The sequence below is a fragment of the Dama dama genome, chromosome 28, assembly GCF_033118175.1.
Source record: "Dama dama isolate Ldn47 chromosome 28, ASM3311817v1, whole genome shotgun sequence".
Classification (NCBI taxonomy): Eukaryota; Metazoa; Chordata; class Mammalia; order Artiodactyla; family Cervidae; genus Dama; species Dama dama.
This window is the reverse complement of record NC_083708.1, coordinates 38,784,058-38,804,074: the sequence shown is the minus strand read 5'-3', so window position 1 is coordinate 38,804,074 and position 20,017 is coordinate 38,784,058. Positions and strand designations below refer to the sequence as shown.

Below are 20,017 nucleotides of genomic sequence, written 5' to 3'. Positions count from 1 at the left end.
GGCTGAATCCCTTCCTTGTTCACCGGAAACTATCACAACATTGTTAATTGGCTATTCCCCAATACAAAATAAAAAGGGTTTAAACATATGCCTTTCTCCAAAAAAGTGGGGCATCCTGCGTGATTGGATAGGGGTGTATTTGACTTTCTCTGGTTGGTCTTAAGCTGGAAACAGGACAAATTTTAGGGAAACTGTCAGTTATTATCCAAGTACTGACCATTTGGGGCCAATCATTCCAATAATAATTGTTAAGCTTTCTGGATCGTTACTAGAGACAGCAATTTAGCATCTTACAAATCTGACCTGTAGCAGACTGGCTCCTTTGCTGGCGATTATAAAGAAGAGGGTGGCTTCCTGGGCCAGCTACTGCAGGGTCAGAGTGCCTTTATATATAGTCTGGCCATTGTTCATTTGTATACTCAGTCTCTCATTCAGACAGGTGGCTGTCTCTAAGCAGCTGAGCTACAGGGAGCAAGATGGTTCCCAGAATTTCTAGAGAGCCACTTTCGGAAACAGATAATTCCTGCTACCTTGCCCAGGAGTGTCTAAGGACACACCTGCTTATGTGAGCACATCACTCTTAGCTCAGTGCCCCGAGGTGCCGAGGAAGAAAGGAGAGAAGAGTGGTTTCAGCAGTGCCAAAGCCCAGTGAGGGGAGGAATGAAGCCGGGCTCATAACCCTCAGTCCCAGCTACTGGATAGAACTCTGTGGGTTACGAGTAAATACTGTTGCCAGGGCTCCACCCAACCCCAGCGATGCTAATTTACTAGAGAAGGGCTTGAATCATTAGTTTTTCAAAACTTCCCAGGTGACTATAACATGCAACCCGGCAACTGATCAAAATAAACAAACATTTAAGAGAAGAATCACATATTTAACAGTTAGTAAAAATGAAATCAGGGCATGTAGCCATGACCACTGTCTCCAGAAGCCTCTAATTTTTCAGTCTTATAATGTTAGGCTTTAGGAATATAAAATGAAGAGTTAAATTAGAGTAATTGTTTAGACTGTTGCAAATAGGCAATAGTCATAGAGTATGAACTTACCTACAGGAAATGAAAATGCTGCAGGATCTAAACTGTGGGCTTAAGGAGCGACTGAGTACGCTTGACTGCTGTAAAAATGAGCAAATCCACCTGTTCCGAGCATTTTCATTTTTAAAGAATATTTCAATTTATTTATTTATTTGGCTGCATCAGGTCTTGGTTGTGGCATGGGAACTCTTAGTTGCAGCATGTAGGATCTAGTTCCCTGACCAGGGATCAAACCTGAGCCCCCTGCATTGGGAGCATGGAGTCTTAGTCACTGTCCCACCAGAGAAGTCCCATCATTTTCATTTTTAACCACTAAAAAATTGTTAAATGCCCTCTTCAAAATGCCATTTTATCATAACATATTATTTCTCACAGATCATGTGTAGTGAGTGCATGTGTGTATGGATGGGTGTGTGTCTATGTGTGTATTTTCAGTCTATCTGAGCTTGTACATTTCTCAAATACTCTAAACAAAATTTTTAAAAAATTGAAGTTTGGGCATATAAACTCTAAAACCTCAGAAGAATCACCCACATACTCCACACACCTCCATATCCAATTTTTATTTCTAACCATTTCTACATTTTCAAATGTAGCAGTATTATCTGAACTTGATACAACAACGCCCCCTGATGGAAATGCATAGAAAAGAATCCACTTTTGATTTAACTTGGGAATTTCATTACTGCAAGGGTGATCAAGAGCACGGCGTGCATGCTCTCTGTCTCCATCTTTGTCTCTTCCAGCACACGTGTTTTTTTTTTTTTCCCCACACACAAAATCACATACAAAAGTTCAATGAGCAAAACAACAAGAATGGAGCTGTGCCGGAGGCTCTTTCCCATTCTGTTTGCCAACCCCACACTCCCCCCAAGATGTCTAAAATAGAACTTATTGTTACTAAACATGAGAAATATACTCCCAAAATTAAAATTAGAATTACATATATTTTTTTGATCCTCATGTATACACTTTTCATACACCTTTTTGACAATAACTATAGCATAAACACCATACACATTACATCTTATTACAACTATTTAGGCCCTATATTTAAATTAGATATAGTCAAACTTAGAGATTCTCCAATGTTAAAAAACAAATAAAACGTACTATTCTCACTAAAAAAAATTTTCATATATTTTTCCTAAGCTTCCTTATCTTAATGAATAGCATCTCCTTTTTCATTCACTCAGCCAAAAACCCTCATGAGTATTCACAACACACGTGAACAGATTAAAGACCAAGCCAAGAATCCAGACTAGATTTATTAATTCAGTAATTCCAAAATCATTGTGTCATGAGACATACTCCCACTCCTTCCCAGTACTTTTTAACAACTTGCAGAAAACTCCTTGGTTATATTTCATTCAGAGTGATTGTTCCATCTTAATTAGCAAATTAGCTCTTTGGCCGCACATGAAATTCAATCTTCAAAAATGCTTAGGCAAAGTCAACCAGCCAACGAGCCACCTCTCAATCATTTGTGGTAATGGAAAGTACGCCCCTTAGGTGGCTGACCCCAGACAGCAATTGAGTTGATGCCACACCTGTAAGCAACACATCATCTCTATCTTCTACCATCTGCCAGCTGAGGGGAAGTAGAGGTTGCCATTAATACTAGCAGGAATCATCCTTTGTCTTCCACTAAATGGAATGAGCCTGAATTGTATATTGCCATGTAATTTTAAAGGATTATAGTGTTCACTTGACTACAACCTATGAGCATCACAGGCAGCTCTGCAAATGACAGTGAGTTAAGTGTTTTCCATACATTATCTCCTCCTGTGGATTTATAAGCCAAAATAATATATCAAAATTCTTGCATCCATGTGAATTAGCATAGATCCTTGGACCTGAGACCTAAAAGAAATCTTTCTAGCAAGTATTTTTTTTTTTTAACAAAAATAGAGCTTAATGCCCTATGTCATTAGGGCATTATGTCATTAGGGCTAGTACTAACTAGTGCTAAGTTAGATCAGTAGTAGGTTTAAGTCTACTGATACCTATTGCATCAATGCTAATTTTGAAAACAAAATCAAGTCCAATTAAACTTTCATTCAACAGAACAGTTACTTGAATCTCTTCTGGTACTTAAGTTACATTTTGATTAATAGATCCTGGGGCCGTTTGCTATCATTTCGGGTCACCTACAGCTTTGATTTGGGAGCAGGAGTCCTAAGAACTTGGACACACTCGTTCACCAGCCTGGTGGCCTCCAGAGCAGTGCCCCAGTGCATGGCGATGCCCCCACTTCCATGGCCATAGTGATGGACCACAGGTAGCCTCCTGCCGCCCTGGACTAATAGCTCTTTCTCCAGCCGTACGCCTGGCCTAGAGGGCCTCAAACCCACTTTCTCTCTTAGGTCATAGGCTCCACGGAGAGAGGGCTCGAGGGCACAGCATCGGGAAAGAATCTCTTTGCTAATTTCTGCATCTGGGGACAAATTCCAGTCTCCTTTTTGCCTAGTGCCACCCAGGGTTACATTGGATACACCGGGGTAAATATATGTCAGCCCACTGCTATCTCGGATAAAGTGCTTCACCCAGGGAGCCTGCACTTTGAGTACTTGGCCCCTCACCGGGAAAATCTCTGCGTCTCCTGCAAGCTGCCTGCTTCCAAGTCCTGAACAGTTGACCACGATGTCGAAGGACGGGTGAAGTTCCCACAGGTCTTCCATTCGTCGGGTGAGTATCAGGCCCCCGCTTCCTTTTACCCTAAGGAGAACAAGAGACCATGAGGCGAGCCTTACCAGCGTCCTGCTCAACAGAACTTCAACAGAAGTGACAGACAGGAATTCAGAAACAAAACGGAGATGACCGTCCAATGAGCAAATACTTCCAGCGCTTCCAGGGCCCGAGCAGGTCAAATTCTATCTGAGTGCCTCATATCCTTGCAAACCAGAGATTCCTAAAGTTGAACCTAAATAAAAACCTATTTCAGAAACTCAAAGCAAACTAGATGCTTCATCCTTTTTATGTTTAATGGAGTTCCTATATCATTCTCATGCTCGTGTGCACTCACTCATGTTCTACTCTGAGACCCCAGGGACTCATGGAGCCCACCAGGCTCCTCTATCCAAGGAGTTTTCCAGGCAGGAATACAGAAGTGGGTTGCCGTTTCCTACTCTAGGGGATCTTCCTGACCCAGGGATCCAACTCGTTTCTTGCATTGGCAGGCAGGTTCTTACCACTGCACCATCTGGGAAGCCCAATATTATTCTAGATGCTAAATAAATATTAGGTTAACCTGATGTATTTTTTTAAAAACCCAAGCACTTTTGGTTTATGGCACTTATTTAGCTCTTAGATTTACTGCCTCCAACATTTTTGTCTCATATTGTTAACTCTTGCATGTTCCTTTGTGATACCCTCATCTCCCTAACAAGATGATCAGGCTCACATACACCGTCCCCCACTTACATCTCCCACAGGGGTGCCAGCATGAGAGGAACACAAGATATTTGCAGCTGATGGATTAAGTAACAGCTGTGGTTGGTAATGATTTTTCAGACCAAGTCGTCAATAATGAAAAGAAATAGTTTATGTAGGTTCCATGATCTTTTTTAATAGTAGTAAAATATACGTAACACAAAATTCACCATTTTGACCATTTTAAAGTGTACAATTCAATGGTGTAAAGTTTAATACATTCACGTTGTTGTGCAACCACCACCATCATCCAACTTCAGAACTTTTTTCATCTTGCAAAACTGAAACTAGGTGCCTATCTAACAATAACAATCTTATTCATAAGTCACTTGTAGAATATAGAAGATGTAATATGAGAGGAAGACTGTCAGCAGCTCTGTACAACAGATGCAGGCTGAATGCCTGTGTGCAAGGTACTGCTTAGAGGCAAAGTGCCCTTCCTTAAGATTGACGAAGGAGCTGGGGGACAGAAGTGTAAGTGCTTGGCAGAATGAAGTTCCACATGAGAGGTGATGTAGAATCAGACCAAGGGATTTAGGTCCCAGTTGCCTCACATTAGCTTAGCTTTGAGATCTCGGCCAACTCATCTCACTTCTTTGACCCTCCGTTTCTTTATCTGTGTTACAGGTGTGACACCTCCCTTGCCTGCTTCAGAGATGGTTGTGAAGTTCAGATGAAATAATGGGCATGACAGTGCTTCACAGGGGCTTTCCCTGGTGGCTTAACTGGTAAAAAATCAGCTTTGCCTGCTGATGCAGGAAACACAAGAGACTCGGGTTTGACCCCTGGTTTGGGAAGATCCCCTGGAGAAGGAAATGGCAATTGGCTCCGGTATTCTTGCCTAGAGAATCCCATGGGCAGAAGAATCAAGTGGGCTACAATGCATGGGGTCACAAAGAGTCAGACACGACTGAGCAACTGAGCATGCACATGCTTCACAAGATATAAACACGACAAATTCTAGGAGACCCACACCAATAAACTAAAAATTTCTCAAGAGGAAGACAATGTCTTATGCTTCTCACTACACCTATGACCCAGCTCAGCACCCAATACCTAGTGAACTTGACACGAATGTTGGGTGATACTGAAGACAGTATGAAATCCTGGTTTAGGTATATGACGATTAATTCTATGGTTTGGCTTGCCTGCACCATGGAGGTACCCAGATAGTTAGCCAAACATTCTTTTGGGTGTTTCTATGACTATATTTTAGATACAATTAACATTTACATTGGTAGGCCGAGTAGAGTAGATTGCCCTCCTTCACATGGGTTTCAACCAACCGGTGGAAGGCTTGAACAGAACAAAAAGGCTGACCTTCCTTCTGCGGGACTGCATTCAGGCTGGAATGTCAGCTTTTTCCTGTCTTCAGACTCACGTTGAAACATTGGCTTTTCCTGGGTCCAGTGTTTGCCAGCCTTCAGAATGGAACCATACGACATTGGCTCTCCTGGGTCTCCAGCTTGCCAACTCACCCTGTAGATCTTAGGACTTGTTAGCCTCCATAACTGTGTGAACCAATTCCTTATGATAAATCTCTTTATATATACATAATCTATTGATTCTGGTTCTTTGAAGAATCCTAACATTGAGAATGGTACCACATTGGCATCCTTGCTTCAAGCCTGAAGCAGGATACTTTATAACAGCAATCAGAAAATTAACTATTTTCAGTTCATTTATATGAAGACAAGGAGAAAAAAACTAATGGAAAAATCTCAGTTGGCAAATAATGCTATGCATGTAGATTCAGAGGGAAAAACCACTGTTTATTCTTAGAGATGCAATGTAGCTGTTAATATATTTATAACATATATAATATACATTATACATATGATATATATTATATATATTCTGGTGCCAAGAATATAAATATTTTATAATGTATTTAATATATTATAAATATATTTAAAATATCACAGAATTTTTTAAATGAATTTTAGGTTTACAAAGCAATTAAATACATAGCATATAACTCTCTCCTCCATATATAGTCTAATTTTAACCTGAAAGTTTTAACCTTATCCAATGACCATCCCTATTGCTCACTCATCCTGTTGCAATGCATATTCTAATAAAATAAACTGCAATAAGTGGGAAATAAATTCTATCTCCTACTTCTCAGAAGACCAGTCTCTGCCTTGTGCCTGCCACAAACTTGTCTGTTTTAATTGACCTAAGCCCTGTTCAGGCACAGAGCAGCTTCTGGTCTCTTTGGGGAGGAGACGAGGCTTCTGTGGGCAGAGTGGTCTGGAGGGGAGCAGCCGTGCACCCTTAGCCAGTCCAGCAGGGGGGGTTTTCCTCCTGCAGCTGTCTTAGGGCAGTGACTGGAAGCCCCCAAGGCCATTGCAGCACACCTCTTCCCTATTAACCTTGTTGCCATCATCAGAAAAAATAAACACCGTCATTTCCCACTTTCCTGGCGGGTGCCCTCCCACCTCATCTTTGCATAACCAGGGAGAAAGCCTGGTGGTGGAGGGGGGAAGGGGTGAAACGTTCTCCCATTAGACCTGTATCTGAGGCCAATTTTTGCCCATGGCTTGTCTGGTTAGGGGCCAGCGGCCAATGCTGGGAGAAGCAGGAATTCTCTAGGGCCCTGGAAAAGGAAGCCTGTGCGCTAGCGGGCACAGGGTATGTGGGATATGGGGAAGCAGGTGTCCAGTGTGCACAGGAAGGGACCTTTGCAAGTTGGACATTTGTAAGGCAGAGACGACCTGTCTCCTGCCTGACACACAATCCACATTTCTGTCCATCTGCCGAGGGAGTGGTGTGGGCTCTGCTGTCGGTCAGGCCAGGCAGGAGAGCAGAAGCTGTAGGAGACGCAGGACTGGAAAGTGAGAGAGAAGATGCCATAGAGGAGAGAGAAGGAAGAAGCTCAGTGTAGTTAATGCTGTGCTCAGCGCCGGGCCACGGAATTAAGACACGGCCCCCTGGAAAGAAGGCAATGCACCAGAATTACAGGGCCCCCAGCACTGAAGTGGGGCACCCACTTTCTGAATGCCGCCCAAGACAGGACCATCCTGCTCCAGCTGGGATGATTTATTTAGGTAGGATGCCTGGAGAAGAGACAGGTTCAGTTGACGTACTGCCTCTATGATTCATTTCCTGGAAGGGCAAGTACAAAGCAGCAGAATATGACTCCACTGGCCAACGATATAAAACATGATCTGCATGACTGATTAACCTTCAGGGGGTTTTGTTCGTTTGTTTGTTCTGGGTATTACTGGGTATACTTCTTTTGTTTTTGAGGAGACAATTTCTTCTGTTCTTTGAAAAACACTAAAGATCTATTCTGTGGTTAAGAACAATTTTTTCTTCCTAGAAATTAATATTGTTTCAGAAGGCTAGAGCTTAGATTGAAGGCACCGTTGTGTGGCTTGCTGAGTGAAATGCCCATTTTTGAGTCAGAATGCTTTAGGCTGAACACTGGCATTGTGTGGCAGGGGTGTAGGAGGCGACAGAACAGACCCTGGTGTGAGGAACAAGCAGGGATTGTGTGGCTCCCCAGCTGGGTCATCCCCATGGTGGAGAGCGGGTGGCAGCCCCCAGAGCGAGCCCCAGGATCCCACGCCCTCACCACAACACGGCCCAGCCTCCCTCTTGGCCTGAGGTCCTTGATCTGAGAGGCTTGCCTTGGGCTTAGAGGAGTCCCAGCCCTACAAAGTCTTCCTCAGGTATGACCCTCCTCGTCCTCTACACTGGCCTTCCGGTCAGATGCCAGGGCCTGAGGGAAGGGGGGACAGCTAATCATAGAGACAGGAGGCCCCTGCATGCCCCCTCACTGGGGTGGGGGGGTTTGAGGAAACCTGAGGTATTACAGGCCTAAGGGGGTCAAAGTGTGGGGGGGTGGGCGGCTAGGACAAGGGTCTCCTCGTGGTTTCCCTGCAGTTTGTACTGTCTGCCTGAGGCACTCATGTTCCCACCCACTGTCATGGTCGAGGTGCGTATCAAACACATAGACCTTAAAAGGCTTCCCCAGGACTCTCTGGGGCAAGAGCAGCCCCTCGGGCCTCTTCTCCTTGACTCTGTCACATAAAACCAGACAGGAAGCAGCGTGCTCCAAGGCACGAACCCCGGCTGGCTGGTCACCAGGCCTGAGGGTGTTGCAGTCAGGAGGTGGCTCCCTCTGGCACAAAGTACCACTTTTATTTTAAGTAAAGCAAAATGCTGACAGCAGGCTTCCAACTAACGAGAGGGCATCAGGATTTTCCCCAGGCCTTCAGATCCCACGCTTAGGCCTGAAAATAAGGCTATAATGGAAATAAGGGGTCAGAAGGTGATACTTTAGAAGCAGGCAGAACAAATTGTTCGGGTAATATACGTTCTCATGTGCAACCAGTTGAGGGTGGCCCAAAATAAATATGCATATATTGACAGTAAAGCTCTGTAACTTCTGGCTTGCCTAATAATTTCCCTTATTTTATTAAGATAAATGATACCTTAACTAGGTATCAATAGCATTGGCACTTCCAATGTTCTTTTTCTAGGCATTCTTATAAAGACAAAAGTGCAACACTATATAACCTTGCCACTCAGAAAAGATGGTGATGCTCTGAAAACTGGAATGTTGGCTAATGGGTAACTCCATCACATGATGGCTCATATCTTCATTTATCAGCTGATATACAGTGGTTTAAATTTCACATATAAACAGAGGTTTATGGGCCAGCAAACAAGGCACAAAAGTGTAGCTTTTATGAAACTGGAACTTAAAAAAAAAAAGAAAGTCCCATATAAATTGCTAAGAGGTAAAAGTGAGATGAGCACTTACAAAGCTACAAAAATATATCATGATGTTCCCAACATGTGCCTAACAGACTTAGGTACCCTCCTCTGTGCTCCCAATCCATTCTCATAAATTTGTATTTAACACTCATCATACATGTTACTGTAATTGTTAATTAACATGTATATCAATACATATACACACACATACACCATCACCCTCAGTAGAACTGACTAGCTTCTAGTACAGTGCTAGGTATATACAGAAGCTCAACAAAGAATTATGGAACTAATTATTCCATTTAATTATCCTATATCCTATATCAGGGACTAAGTCATTGTTGCCACTGCTTACCTCAAGTCACTTTTCTGACTTTTATATAACGATTTGCATTATTCCTATGCATCTACCAAATATACAGTTTCAGGCACTAAAAGGGCCAAAGTTTCACAACCCTCAACATGCTTGCAATTTCCAGATGAAACAAGAGAGATTTATCAATGTGTCCTAAATAATGATACCCTTGATATGTTTCCTAACCAACTGGAACAGGAAGTCCTGAAAACCAAGCCAAAATACAAGTTCTTGGAATTTGGGCTGAACTTGGTAAGGAAGTAATTACTTAATTTAGATAAGCCCTCAGTTTTAAAGTCCTTGTTGATAACAAAATAAAATAATGGAGTTATTGTCTTTTTCATTAATGAGAAAAAAATTCAAAAATAATGTATAATAAGCCTCAGAGTCTCTAAAGTACGAGAGTAAATCCTATCATTTTATAGCTGGAAGCATATTCTCCAAACATCTCACTTTATAGATGAGGAAACTAAGATTCTGTTCCAGTGAGGGGGTCTTAGTGGTGGGGGGAGAAGGACCAACCCCTGCGTCAGGGTGCCCAGGGAAGCAGAAAATGGACGTGTTACTAACTTGGGTGTGACTCACTGCTTGTGACACAGTGTCTCACAGACTGTTTACTAAGCCCTAGCCATTAATGCACAACAAGGAACAGTGCACAGAAACTCTGAGGGACAGCAGAGAATTTTCAGTCTCTGTGTTATGAGAAGGTATGAAGGTATTTGTGGGTAGGACAGACAAAGGAAGCAGTAAAGTGCACGTTGACCAACCTTTTCTGCAACCACGGGAGGTAGGCAGGGCCTTCACATTTGAGTGTCGTAAAAGCATGACCAAACACATGTTGGGGGAATTTCTTCAGCTCATCCTTGGTCATCTTTCGAAATCCTAGCACCACGTCAGCCCAGTATGGCACTTCTTCAGTAGGAATGCTCTGAAATATCTGCCAACTCAAACACATTAAGTGGAAAAACTTCCTGAAGTTTTATGAGATTTCTAGTAAAATCCATGTGACATTCTCTAAAGCATTTTAAAAACACATTTCTTATGCCTGTACAGAGAAAAAAAATCTATTCTTCTATTCACTTAGGTTCATATAATTCAGTAGCTAACTTTAAAATGTTCGGGGTAGGGGGAGGGCAGGCATTGGAATAAGACATTTAAAAAGCTGTGTGTCTTTTAAAGATTGAATTTAACTTTCTTTTTCTAAAAAGCTCTTGCCCAGATTTTCTTTCTTTCTTTATGATGACGCATCTGGGGGGAAAGATTTTTCTGTTTTGCATAATGCAAACATAAATGTAAACATAAACTGTAAATAAATCATCAAATAATCAAAAGTTTAAATGTTGGCCTCAATTTCAAACAAAATATATAAGTTAGAATAAGCAATGGGGGGGAGTACAGGAGACAGGGGTGTGAATTATGAGTGAAGTTGTAGATGATCACATTAAGTCCCTGCTAAGGGAGGCCAGGATTTGTCAGGAGAAGCCCTGTATCCTTTTTTTTTAAATTGGAGGCTAATTGCTTTACAATATTGTGGTGGTTTTTGCCATACATTGACATGAATCATCCACAGGTGTACATGTGTCCCCCATCCCGAGCCCCCTCCCACCTCCCTCCCCCACCAACCTCTGGGTTGTCCCAGTGCATTGGCTTTAAGTGCCCTGTTTTGTGCATTGAACTTCGACTGGTCATCTATTTCACATATGGTAATATACATGTTTCAATGCTATTCTCTCAAATCATCCCACCCTCACCCTCTCCCACAGAATCCAAAAGTCTGTTCTTTATATCTGCATCTCTTTTGCTGTCTCATGTGTAGGGTCATCCTTACCATCTTTCTAAATTCCATACATATGCGTTAATATACTGTACTGGTGATTTTCTTTCTGACTTACTTCACTCTGTATAATAGGCTCCAATTTCATCCACCTCATTAGAATTGATTCAAATGCATTCTTTTTAATAGCTGAGTAATACTCCATTGTGTATATGTACCACAACTTTCTTATCTATTTGTCTGCCGATGGACATCTAGGTTGCTTCCATGTCCTAGCTATTGTAAACAGTGTTGCAATGAACATTGGGGTATACGTGTCTCTTTCAATTCTGGTTTTCTCCGTGTGAATGCCCAGCAGTGGGATTGCTGGGTCATACCCTGTATCTTTAAGTCATGGTTGGAGCTGATGAGGCTGGAATGATATCAGCTGTTAATAAGAAGCCTGTAATTATGCTACCAGTAGCTGCTAGGCATATCTTTGGATTTATAAGTATTGGGTTCTTTACATCAATAGGAATAAACTTATAAAGCATAGCTGCTCTAAAATAGCAAGGAAAATCATTTGAGTGCTATACATGGTTACTAATGGTGTGGTCATTAAGGTACTGGAATTTATATCTCTAAGTGATTCATTCAACACAGGTCCTGTGAAAGATGTAAAGATTGTTTGCTGCAGGTCTAAATGCCAGGCTTTCTTTCTGTCTCATTCTGCACACTCTCCTGGACTAGATCACCCACTTCCCTCTTTTCATCTACAGGCCAAACATGCAGAAGGCTACATCTCCAGCTCTCTTCTCTCTCCTGAACTCCAAAACCAAATCCAGACCCATGTTGCCTACTCCCTGTCAGATGAGTCTACCTCTATGTCTCAGATATTTACCCCATGCTCACTGCAGGTACTCAGTAATATCTTCTGTTAAACTCTAAAGTATGTTAAGATCATTCTAAATTCTAAAATAATTTCAGATTTCCTCTCTTACCCAGACACCATAATAACACCGGCATCTTCAGCTTCTGCAGAATTGACTATTGCAAACAGGTGATCAAAGGTCTCTTTGAACCACTGCTTCTGCTTCTGAATGGGTGTGTCTGTGATGGTAGAGAAAAGCAAAGCAGAACAAAAATGGAAATTATGACAATGGCTGTGCTTCAGAGAAGCTTCTTGCTACAAACTGGCATAAACTAAAAGGGTAGGGAGAAACATTTAGATAAAGTACCACATTGTGGTGTATGATGACTGAAGTTTTGAATGTTGACATGCTCTATCAGAGTCAGTTCATATAATGACTAATCAACAGAGGGGAAATCAACCAATGAGGGCAAAATCTAATACACAGGCCACCTGCAAAGGGGTCTTTGGCACTCAGCATATTCCAGAGGCCCTAGAAATGTCCATAACCAACCTGAGCCAAGTTAGCTGATCTGGCTGAGGCAAGCAGCTGGCTACACAGTTGAGATGATGAGAGAAATAACCCAGGGCCTCTTTCCTGGAAGCTGAAAACACAGAAGGAGACAAGACGAGATCTTTGGGGCCCAGATCAACCAAGTCGAAGAACAGATGGCATATGAGTGGGAAACCCAGGCTGCTCACCCTCCTGATACAAGGAAAGGAGGACTGCATTGTGAAACTGAGCTCCCTATAGCCCCATCCAAGGCTGCCGTTACCTCCATCCCCTCCATCCATGGAGTCACAGACCAGCTTGGAGCAGCATTCCTGGGATCAGCAGGGGTGTCCAGGGACCACGCCAGGAACCCACTCTCTGTCAGAGCCCTGTGGACCAGTGTCCCCTACGCCCCAGGCATCCTTGCCACTGCACAAGGGATTGGACCTGGACACAGCTTCCAGAAGGATTCCAGGCCTGCCAAGGAGGAAATCAGGATCAGGGTTCAAGCCCCAAAAGAATAGTGCCCAGTGTAGGCACAGAGAGCAAGCCTGACCCAGAAGCGTAGACAAATCTATGGATGGAGTATTTAGCCATCTGACCCCTGAGAGAGGGTCATGAAAGAGAGTCCAGGATCAGGACAGGGTCAGAGTCCAGGATGTAGGGACTGAGGAACAGTAATCCCGAGGGGCTGAAATGTGGGAGAGCCACAGAGCAGACAGGGGCAGCAGAGCAAAGAGGATCCTGGGCCAGTTTTGCTTGGAGAGAAGTCCCTAGAGCTCACTGGAAGTAGAGATGAAAAGCCCCTAGAGGCACCCTGCTTCCAAGTGAATGGGGGCATTTCCTTAGTAGGCTTTAAAGCAATTCACTTGTTCAGGAGCCAGGAAATATTTCTTTACTAGTGGATCTCTGCTATTGTCTTTAAACAAGTGCCCAGGTGAATGCATTCTCAAAACAGCAGACTGGATCAACTGGTTCAGAAATAAGGAGGAAATAAAAAAAATAAGCCACAAAGAACTGAATTAGACCTCATATGGATTACACTCCAACAATCTAAGCCAGTGCCTGAGGCTATATAGAAACGTAGCCTCCTTTCCCACTCCAAACTTGAAGACACAAAATAGTGACTGCTACTCACACACTGCAAAAGTCATCTCAAAAAACAGACAATCCCAGTTCAACGGTGAGCAAAGCAAATCTGGTAACCTAATTGATGTTCAAGTGCTGGTAAAAGAAAACCGTAGCCAGACTAGCAGTAGTAACAGTAGAAAATGTCGACATACAGAATTGCTGCCATCAAAAAGTCTACAGACAATAAATGCTGGAGAGGGTGTGGAGATAAGGGAACCCTCCTACACTGTTGGTGGGAATGCAAACTAGTACAGCCACTATGAAGAACAACATGGAGATTCCTTAAAAAACTGGAAATAGAACTGCCATATGACCCAGGAATCCCACTGCTGGGCATACACACCGAGGAAACCAGATCTGAAAGAGACACGTGTACCCCAGTGTTCCTTGCAGCACTGTTCACAATAGCTAGGACATGGAAGCAACCTAGATGTCCATCAGCAGACAAATGGATAAGAAAGTTGTGGTACATATACACAATTACTCAGCTATTAAAAAGAACACATCTGAGTCAGTTCTAATGAGGCGAATGAAATTGGAGCCTATTATACAGAGTGAAGTAAGTCAGAAAGAACATCACTGATACAGTGTATTAATGTATATGTATGGAATTTAGAAAGATGGTAATGATGACCCTATATGCAAGACAGCAAAAGAGACACAGATGTAAAGAACAGAATTTTGGACTCTGTGGGAGAAGGCAAGGGTGGGATGATTTGAGAGAAGAGCATTGAGACATGTATCACCATATGTAAAATAGATGACCAGTGCAAGCTTGGATGCCTGAAGCAGGGCACTCTAAGCCGGTGCTCTGGGACAACCCAGAGGGATGGGGTGGGGAGGGGGAGGGAAGTGGGGGGAGGGAAGAGGGAGGTGGGTTGTGGATGAGGGGGACACATGTGCCCCCATGACTGATTCATGTCAATATATGGCAAAAACCACCACAATATTGTAAAGTAACTAGGCTCCAATTAAAATAAATAAATTAATTTTAAAAAAGAAAATGTCAACATAGCACTTACTGTGTCCCAGCACTGTTCTAAATGCTTTACAAGTATTAACTCATTTAATCTTTATGAAAAACCCTATGGAACAGGATGGGCCCCATATGGTATTGACATCACTGGGGCTGGTCCAAAAGAAGCTCAGGGAGAAAAGCAAAGTCTATTGGCAGCACTAGAAAGACCCTGATCCAGGGGCCCTGACCAACCAGTCAAAGGGCAAGCTGGGCCTCCAGGACTGAATGAATTCCCAGGTGAGTCTCCTTCTTTGAAGATGATTCCATGATTATTGGGCAGCCTTCTCGCTACTCACCTGGGCCTGACGCAGCAAGGAAATGCCTGGAAAATGGACACTAGGACTCTGGTCACAAGAAAGGCATCCAAGTGAACTAGCATTCTGTACACACACCAGGCTCCTGTGCTCATTTCCTGCAAGGCAGCTCCTAGGAGGTGTACCAGCATCTGCTGCTGACAAAGCCAAGTTCCTGGATGGCAGTGCTGAGGCCACAGCCCTTCCCACCCTGGCAGAAGATGGGTTTATTCTCTGTTAGGTGAAACAGGGGGATTTTGGGGGTAGGAAACCCCAAGCACAGTCAAGGGTCGGGATACCGTAGTAAAACCAAGCGTGTTAAGGGAACACATGCAAACTGGATGCTAAGACCCCAGACCGCTTCTCCTCCTCCTTCTAGAATGATGCCAGCCAGGCCTTCACCCACCCCAGCCAGGGAACAGAAAGCCTCTTCTCTGGGGAACATGACCTACCCAAGAATAAAGACTAAATACAATGACATCACAGGTTCCCCAACCAAACAGCTGCCCCAACTCAATGCAATGAGTCTCAAGATAACAAACGCTACACAAGGCTCAGAAACTCCTGTCAGGACCCTGCTCCTAAATGTCAACAGACAGGTAAAGATGACCACAAAGCCAAGGAAAACCTGTAACATGAAAAATGAGTTCATCAAATAAAAAACACAACTTGGAGACAACAGAAACTGTGCAGGGAGAAGAAACTTTTGAAACCGTTACTAGTGTCTTCAGAAAGAAAAGACGGCAACCATACAACATAAACAGTATGTTAGAACACAGGGAAATTTAGAGACTAAAAAAGAGCTTTGGAATATTAAAAGGCAATAGGAGAAATAATAAATCCAACAGCAAGGGAAAAGAAAAAATTGAGAAAAATCTCCCAGAAAGTAAATAAAAAGAGAAAGAGAAGTAGGAAGAGAAAAAAGCTAAGAGTATGGGAGGATCCAACCAGGAGGCCCAGCATAACAGCAATTCCAGAGAGAGGCAGAGACAGCAGGAGGGAGGTAACTCAGAGATTGTACCTTGAACTGGAGACACGAGTCTCTGGATTAAATGGACATGGCAATTCATAGTCCAGATTGCTGGGGCAGTTGGGGGGACAGTGGTGGTAATAATTTATAACCATTTGACTACTTAGAATATGTTCTTGTATAACTTTGATGCAAAAACAAAAACTAAAATTAAAGGGGAGAAGAGAGAATGGAAATGAGGAAATGGAGACAGTGGGCATAAACTTCATTAGTTGCAAAGTGATTTTGTTTCCTATTAAATTCTGTTTCCTCCTCCTCCCATTTCTTATGAAGAATACAAAATGGAAAAGATGCATGGACATGTTTTTAAAAATTAATGCATTTTTAGTCCTGAATACACATTGACCAATTTTTTTTTATACTGGCTTAGAAGTGAGGATAATGATAGTCCCATTACAAGTATTTTCTGACTTGATGGTCATTACTGTGGAAAGATTAAGAGTTACCAACTGTGGTAGCCATTAGTGCTGTTCACCAAATACTTCTGTCTCTCTGCCTTCTAGGAGCCTTATAGAATTGTACTTCCTAGCTTGTTTCGGAAGAGTGGAAGCATGTGACTGGCACTGGCCAATGAACTGTCATCATAAGTGATGAATGTTGCTTCCTGATCAGAGCCTTTAATTGCTAAGGCAGGTGCCCCAGAGCTCTCATCCACCCAGCTACAGGCATTAACCACATTTAAGACTGTGGCTGCTTCATCAACTTAGGCCCCTGGGTGCTGAACAAAACCCTTGCTGATATCCAATCCACATATAGTATGAGTGAAAAATAAACCTTTGCTTTTTAAGCTGCTAAGATTTGGAGGTTCTTTCTGTCCTGCAACATAACTGAATCTTTCCTAACGGATGAACCAACAAGATGTCAAAGGCACACATTACATTTACACGCACATCCAGCTGTCTTTGTCAACGGCAGTCCACCAACATCAACACCATTCTATCTCACATCTATCGTATCTGACAGAGGAGCAAAAATCCCTCTCTCACCTGGATAAGTAGGAGGAATAAGCATTCCAGCTGCCACATCACTCGTGGTCTCAGGAGTGAATTTGTCTGAAATGACTGTAATGGAGCATCCTGGGACCATTTTGGAAATGCACACAGCAGTAGAAAGCCCCATCACGCCAGCCCCCACAACTGCAATCCGTACTGTATCCATGGGCCTGTGAGGAGGCAAAGTATGAGCTGCAAAACCTTGTTTTAAGAATTAGTCCATCCTTGGGAATTCTCTGATTGTCCAGCGGTTAGGACTCCACATTTTCCCTGCTGAGGATGTGGGTTCAATTCCTGGTTATGGAGCTAAGATGCTGCAAGCCATGTAGCATGGCCAAAAAAGGGGCCGAGGGGGGAAGAATTATTCTATCCAGAATAAAGTTTGGCCCTGAGGGTTCTTTCCCTAGGTCCACAGCCTCTTCAAATCTGACCTTTCCTGCCAGCATTTCTCATGGGATAAAGAAAGCTCCTGTGAGCTCTCTTCCCATTAAAAGTGAGGGCAAGAAGGTCTCCATGGAGTTTAGACATTAGCCCCAAACCAGCCTGGAGTTGTCTTGAGCATACAGGACAGGCAAGTAGGTCTGCATTTGGGAGGAGATTTCTACTGATTCCTAAAGCCCCTTCCCTGTGGGCACAGCCAAGGGAAGGTGGGTGAAGTCAGCGAGGTGGACAAGAGCAGCAGGACTGCTGCGTCTGCTCCCAGAGACCTCCTGAGGGGCAGCCACTGAAAGGGCATGGCTCACAGGCAGTTTAGAACTCAGCTCTTACTGTTTACAAACTGCTATTTAATTGTAACGATGTGACACAAGGTCTGAACCACTGAACCCAGCATCTCTTCTCCTGCTCTTCACTCTTCACTGGAAACCAACTCCCCTCACCCACACCCCAACCCTCCACTCTCCACAACATTCCAATCCTCAGACCTCACCCTCTAAGAGCAGGCTTTCCAGATAAGGAGCCTGGATTCCTTCACAGATTTGAGTTCTGATTCTATAATCTGGGGCGCAACCATGAGCTCCTCACCTCAACTTACTCATCTCTAAGCCAGGCCACGTGAGTTCTTTATTAGCTCTTGCAGGTGGTAAATAAGGGAGGCACTGAGGTTGTCTCATAAAGGAGACTTCTTATGAGAGTTTATATGGAAATGCAGGAGACAGACAGCCAGGGCCTGGGCTGGGCATCCTGAAACTGTCTTTCCAGGGCAGAGACCAGAAGATTGATGAGGGCTCAAAGCCCTCCCATCCCTCACCTCAGCAGCAGGAGTCCACTGAGCCCTGTCCACTGTCAGCTCCCGAGTCCCCCTATGCTTCCCTTCTTATCTTTCCACTTCTGGCTCCTGCTAACTTCCCCTAATAGGTCTCAGGTGGAACCTCCAGAGAGGAAAAAATGCAATTAGTCCAGTTGGTCGTCATCATCCCTATTAAACAAAGCTCTAGCCCCAGCCCAGCTTATCGGGCTGAGAGCGCCTCTAAATCTGTCCTTGGCACGATTGACTGTCCTTATCCAATCAGCAACAGCCAGGGCATCAGGTCATGCGGTACAAATCATGGCCACCTGCACATAAAATTCACCTTTTCTCAGGAGGGGGCGGGACGGCTCCTTCACTGTGAGCAGGGCCAAGGCAGTCAGGGCTCGCTCCTCTCTCTGAAGGTCTCCGGCACTGAGGTATTTCAGAGTCTGCCAATGTGGTTTAGTGCATGTTATTTCGGTTTCTTAGGCACTATGTGGTTTCCTCAGCCATACGTTTATCTGATTGCTCCCCAGTGGGCTGGCTAGCTGAGAAAGAACAGGATTGCCAGGGCAGAAGGAAGAGACGGGAAGGGTCCCGGGGAAGCGGCAGACCAGGGTGCGAGGGGCAAGCTTTTGGAGCGTGGCCCCGTGCATGTCCCCCAGAGGTAGAAGGCAGACACCTGTCCCCTTACCAGCTTTCTTATTTCACAATGGCCTCCCCTTCCCAGAAACTTTCTTAAAATAGCACAAATAAATTGAGAGGGAAAAGTAACCCGTGGCTGAGAATATCCAGCTACCAGGAAAGAAAAAATGACCCAGCAAGGTAGGTACTTTCTGGCCCAGTGACCTGTGAATCACTGTCACCTGACCCCACAGAGACATACCCGAAACTCATGGAGTAGGTCCAGAACCACCCCTGAGCTGAAAGCAGGGAGGATTCAAGTACCTGTCTCTGCAAAAGCAGCCTTGGAACCCACAGAAGACTCTGGCAGCAGCACTTGTTTTCCCAGCTAGTGGCTGGTCTAGCGCCCTGAGGGCCAGGAAAAGCAAAACTGCTTCCCATTGGGGAACTTATTAAGGACATTCCCTCTTCGCTTAACCTCCATTGGCCCATTCGCCTGTGTCTCTGTCACTTATTCTCCAGAGAAATGAGCGATTGACCTCCTCTCGCCCGTGGAACTGCAGCTCTGCCGGTCCCCTGGAAGCCGGTCCACGCTTGGCAGCCCTTCTCTTTCTAGTTTACAAACCCTCTGCCTTGCCACAAATCTGGTATTTCTCCCAGCTGATTTGTAAGCATGGTAAATAAGGGGTGAACCTGTCCAAATTCCAGCCAGCCCTGACCAGAAGCAGACACTGTTTTCCCCGTTTGCTGCCCAGTGTTGGCTGCCCTCTCCCGCTGGTGCCTGGCTCTGCTGGGTCAGCTGGTGCAGGGGGGAGTTGGGGGAGGGGGGCGTGTGAGGGCAGAATAATGTTTGTTGATCATTAAGTTATGACCTGATTGCAGCTGGAAAAATGATTCAGAAGGTAATCTAGGATAAGCGTCAAATGATTCTCTTTGCCCGTGTATTCAAATATTTGCTGAGTGTCCATGTGCAGTAGACACTTTACAGTCAACAG

The 20,017-nt window shown here is 44.0% G+C and overlaps 1 protein-coding gene across 8 annotated transcripts; it reads right to left on the bottom strand.

Moving 5' to 3' along the window:
• Positions 1-1,665: 1,665 nt before the first annotated feature.
• DDO (D-aspartate oxidase) lies at positions 1,666-19,431 on the bottom strand. 8 transcript variants are annotated; one of them, XM_061131629.1, is made up of 6 exons: positions 19,347-19,370; positions 18,742-18,847; positions 17,165-17,340; positions 12,305-12,413; positions 10,318-10,494; positions 1,666-3,753 (listed from the first exon to the last, which is right to left on the bottom strand). In XM_061131629.1, exons 3-6 carry the CDS (start codon positions 17,334-17,336, stop codon positions 3,186-3,188), a joined length of 1,026 nt encoding a protein of 341 aa, XP_060987612.1. In that variant the 5' UTR covers positions 17,337-17,340; positions 18,742-18,847; positions 19,347-19,370; the 3' UTR covers positions 1,666-3,185. The 8 variants fall into 8 exon arrangements, with proteins under 8 accessions (XP_060987612.1, XP_060987618.1, XP_060987619.1 ...); XM_061131635.1 differs by lacking the exon at positions 18,742-18,847 and having other exon boundaries at positions 1,666-2,626; positions 3,618-3,753; positions 19,285-19,367; XM_061131636.1 differs by lacking the exon at positions 17,165-17,340 and having other exon boundaries at positions 19,347-19,430.
• Positions 19,432-20,017: the final 586 nt, after the last annotated feature.

Excerpts from the sequence above, each read along its gene's own strand:
- DDO (XM_061131628.1), bottom strand. Across the intron at positions 12,414-17,164 it reads TATTCCTCCTACTTATCCAG|ACACACCCATTCAGAAGCAG; the intron begins GTGAGAGAGGGA and ends CTACCATCACAG. Across the intron at positions 10,495-12,304 it reads GGTGTTATTATGGTGTCTGG|TTGGCAGATATTTCAGAGCA; the intron begins GTAAGAGAGGAA and ends AATGTGTTTGAG.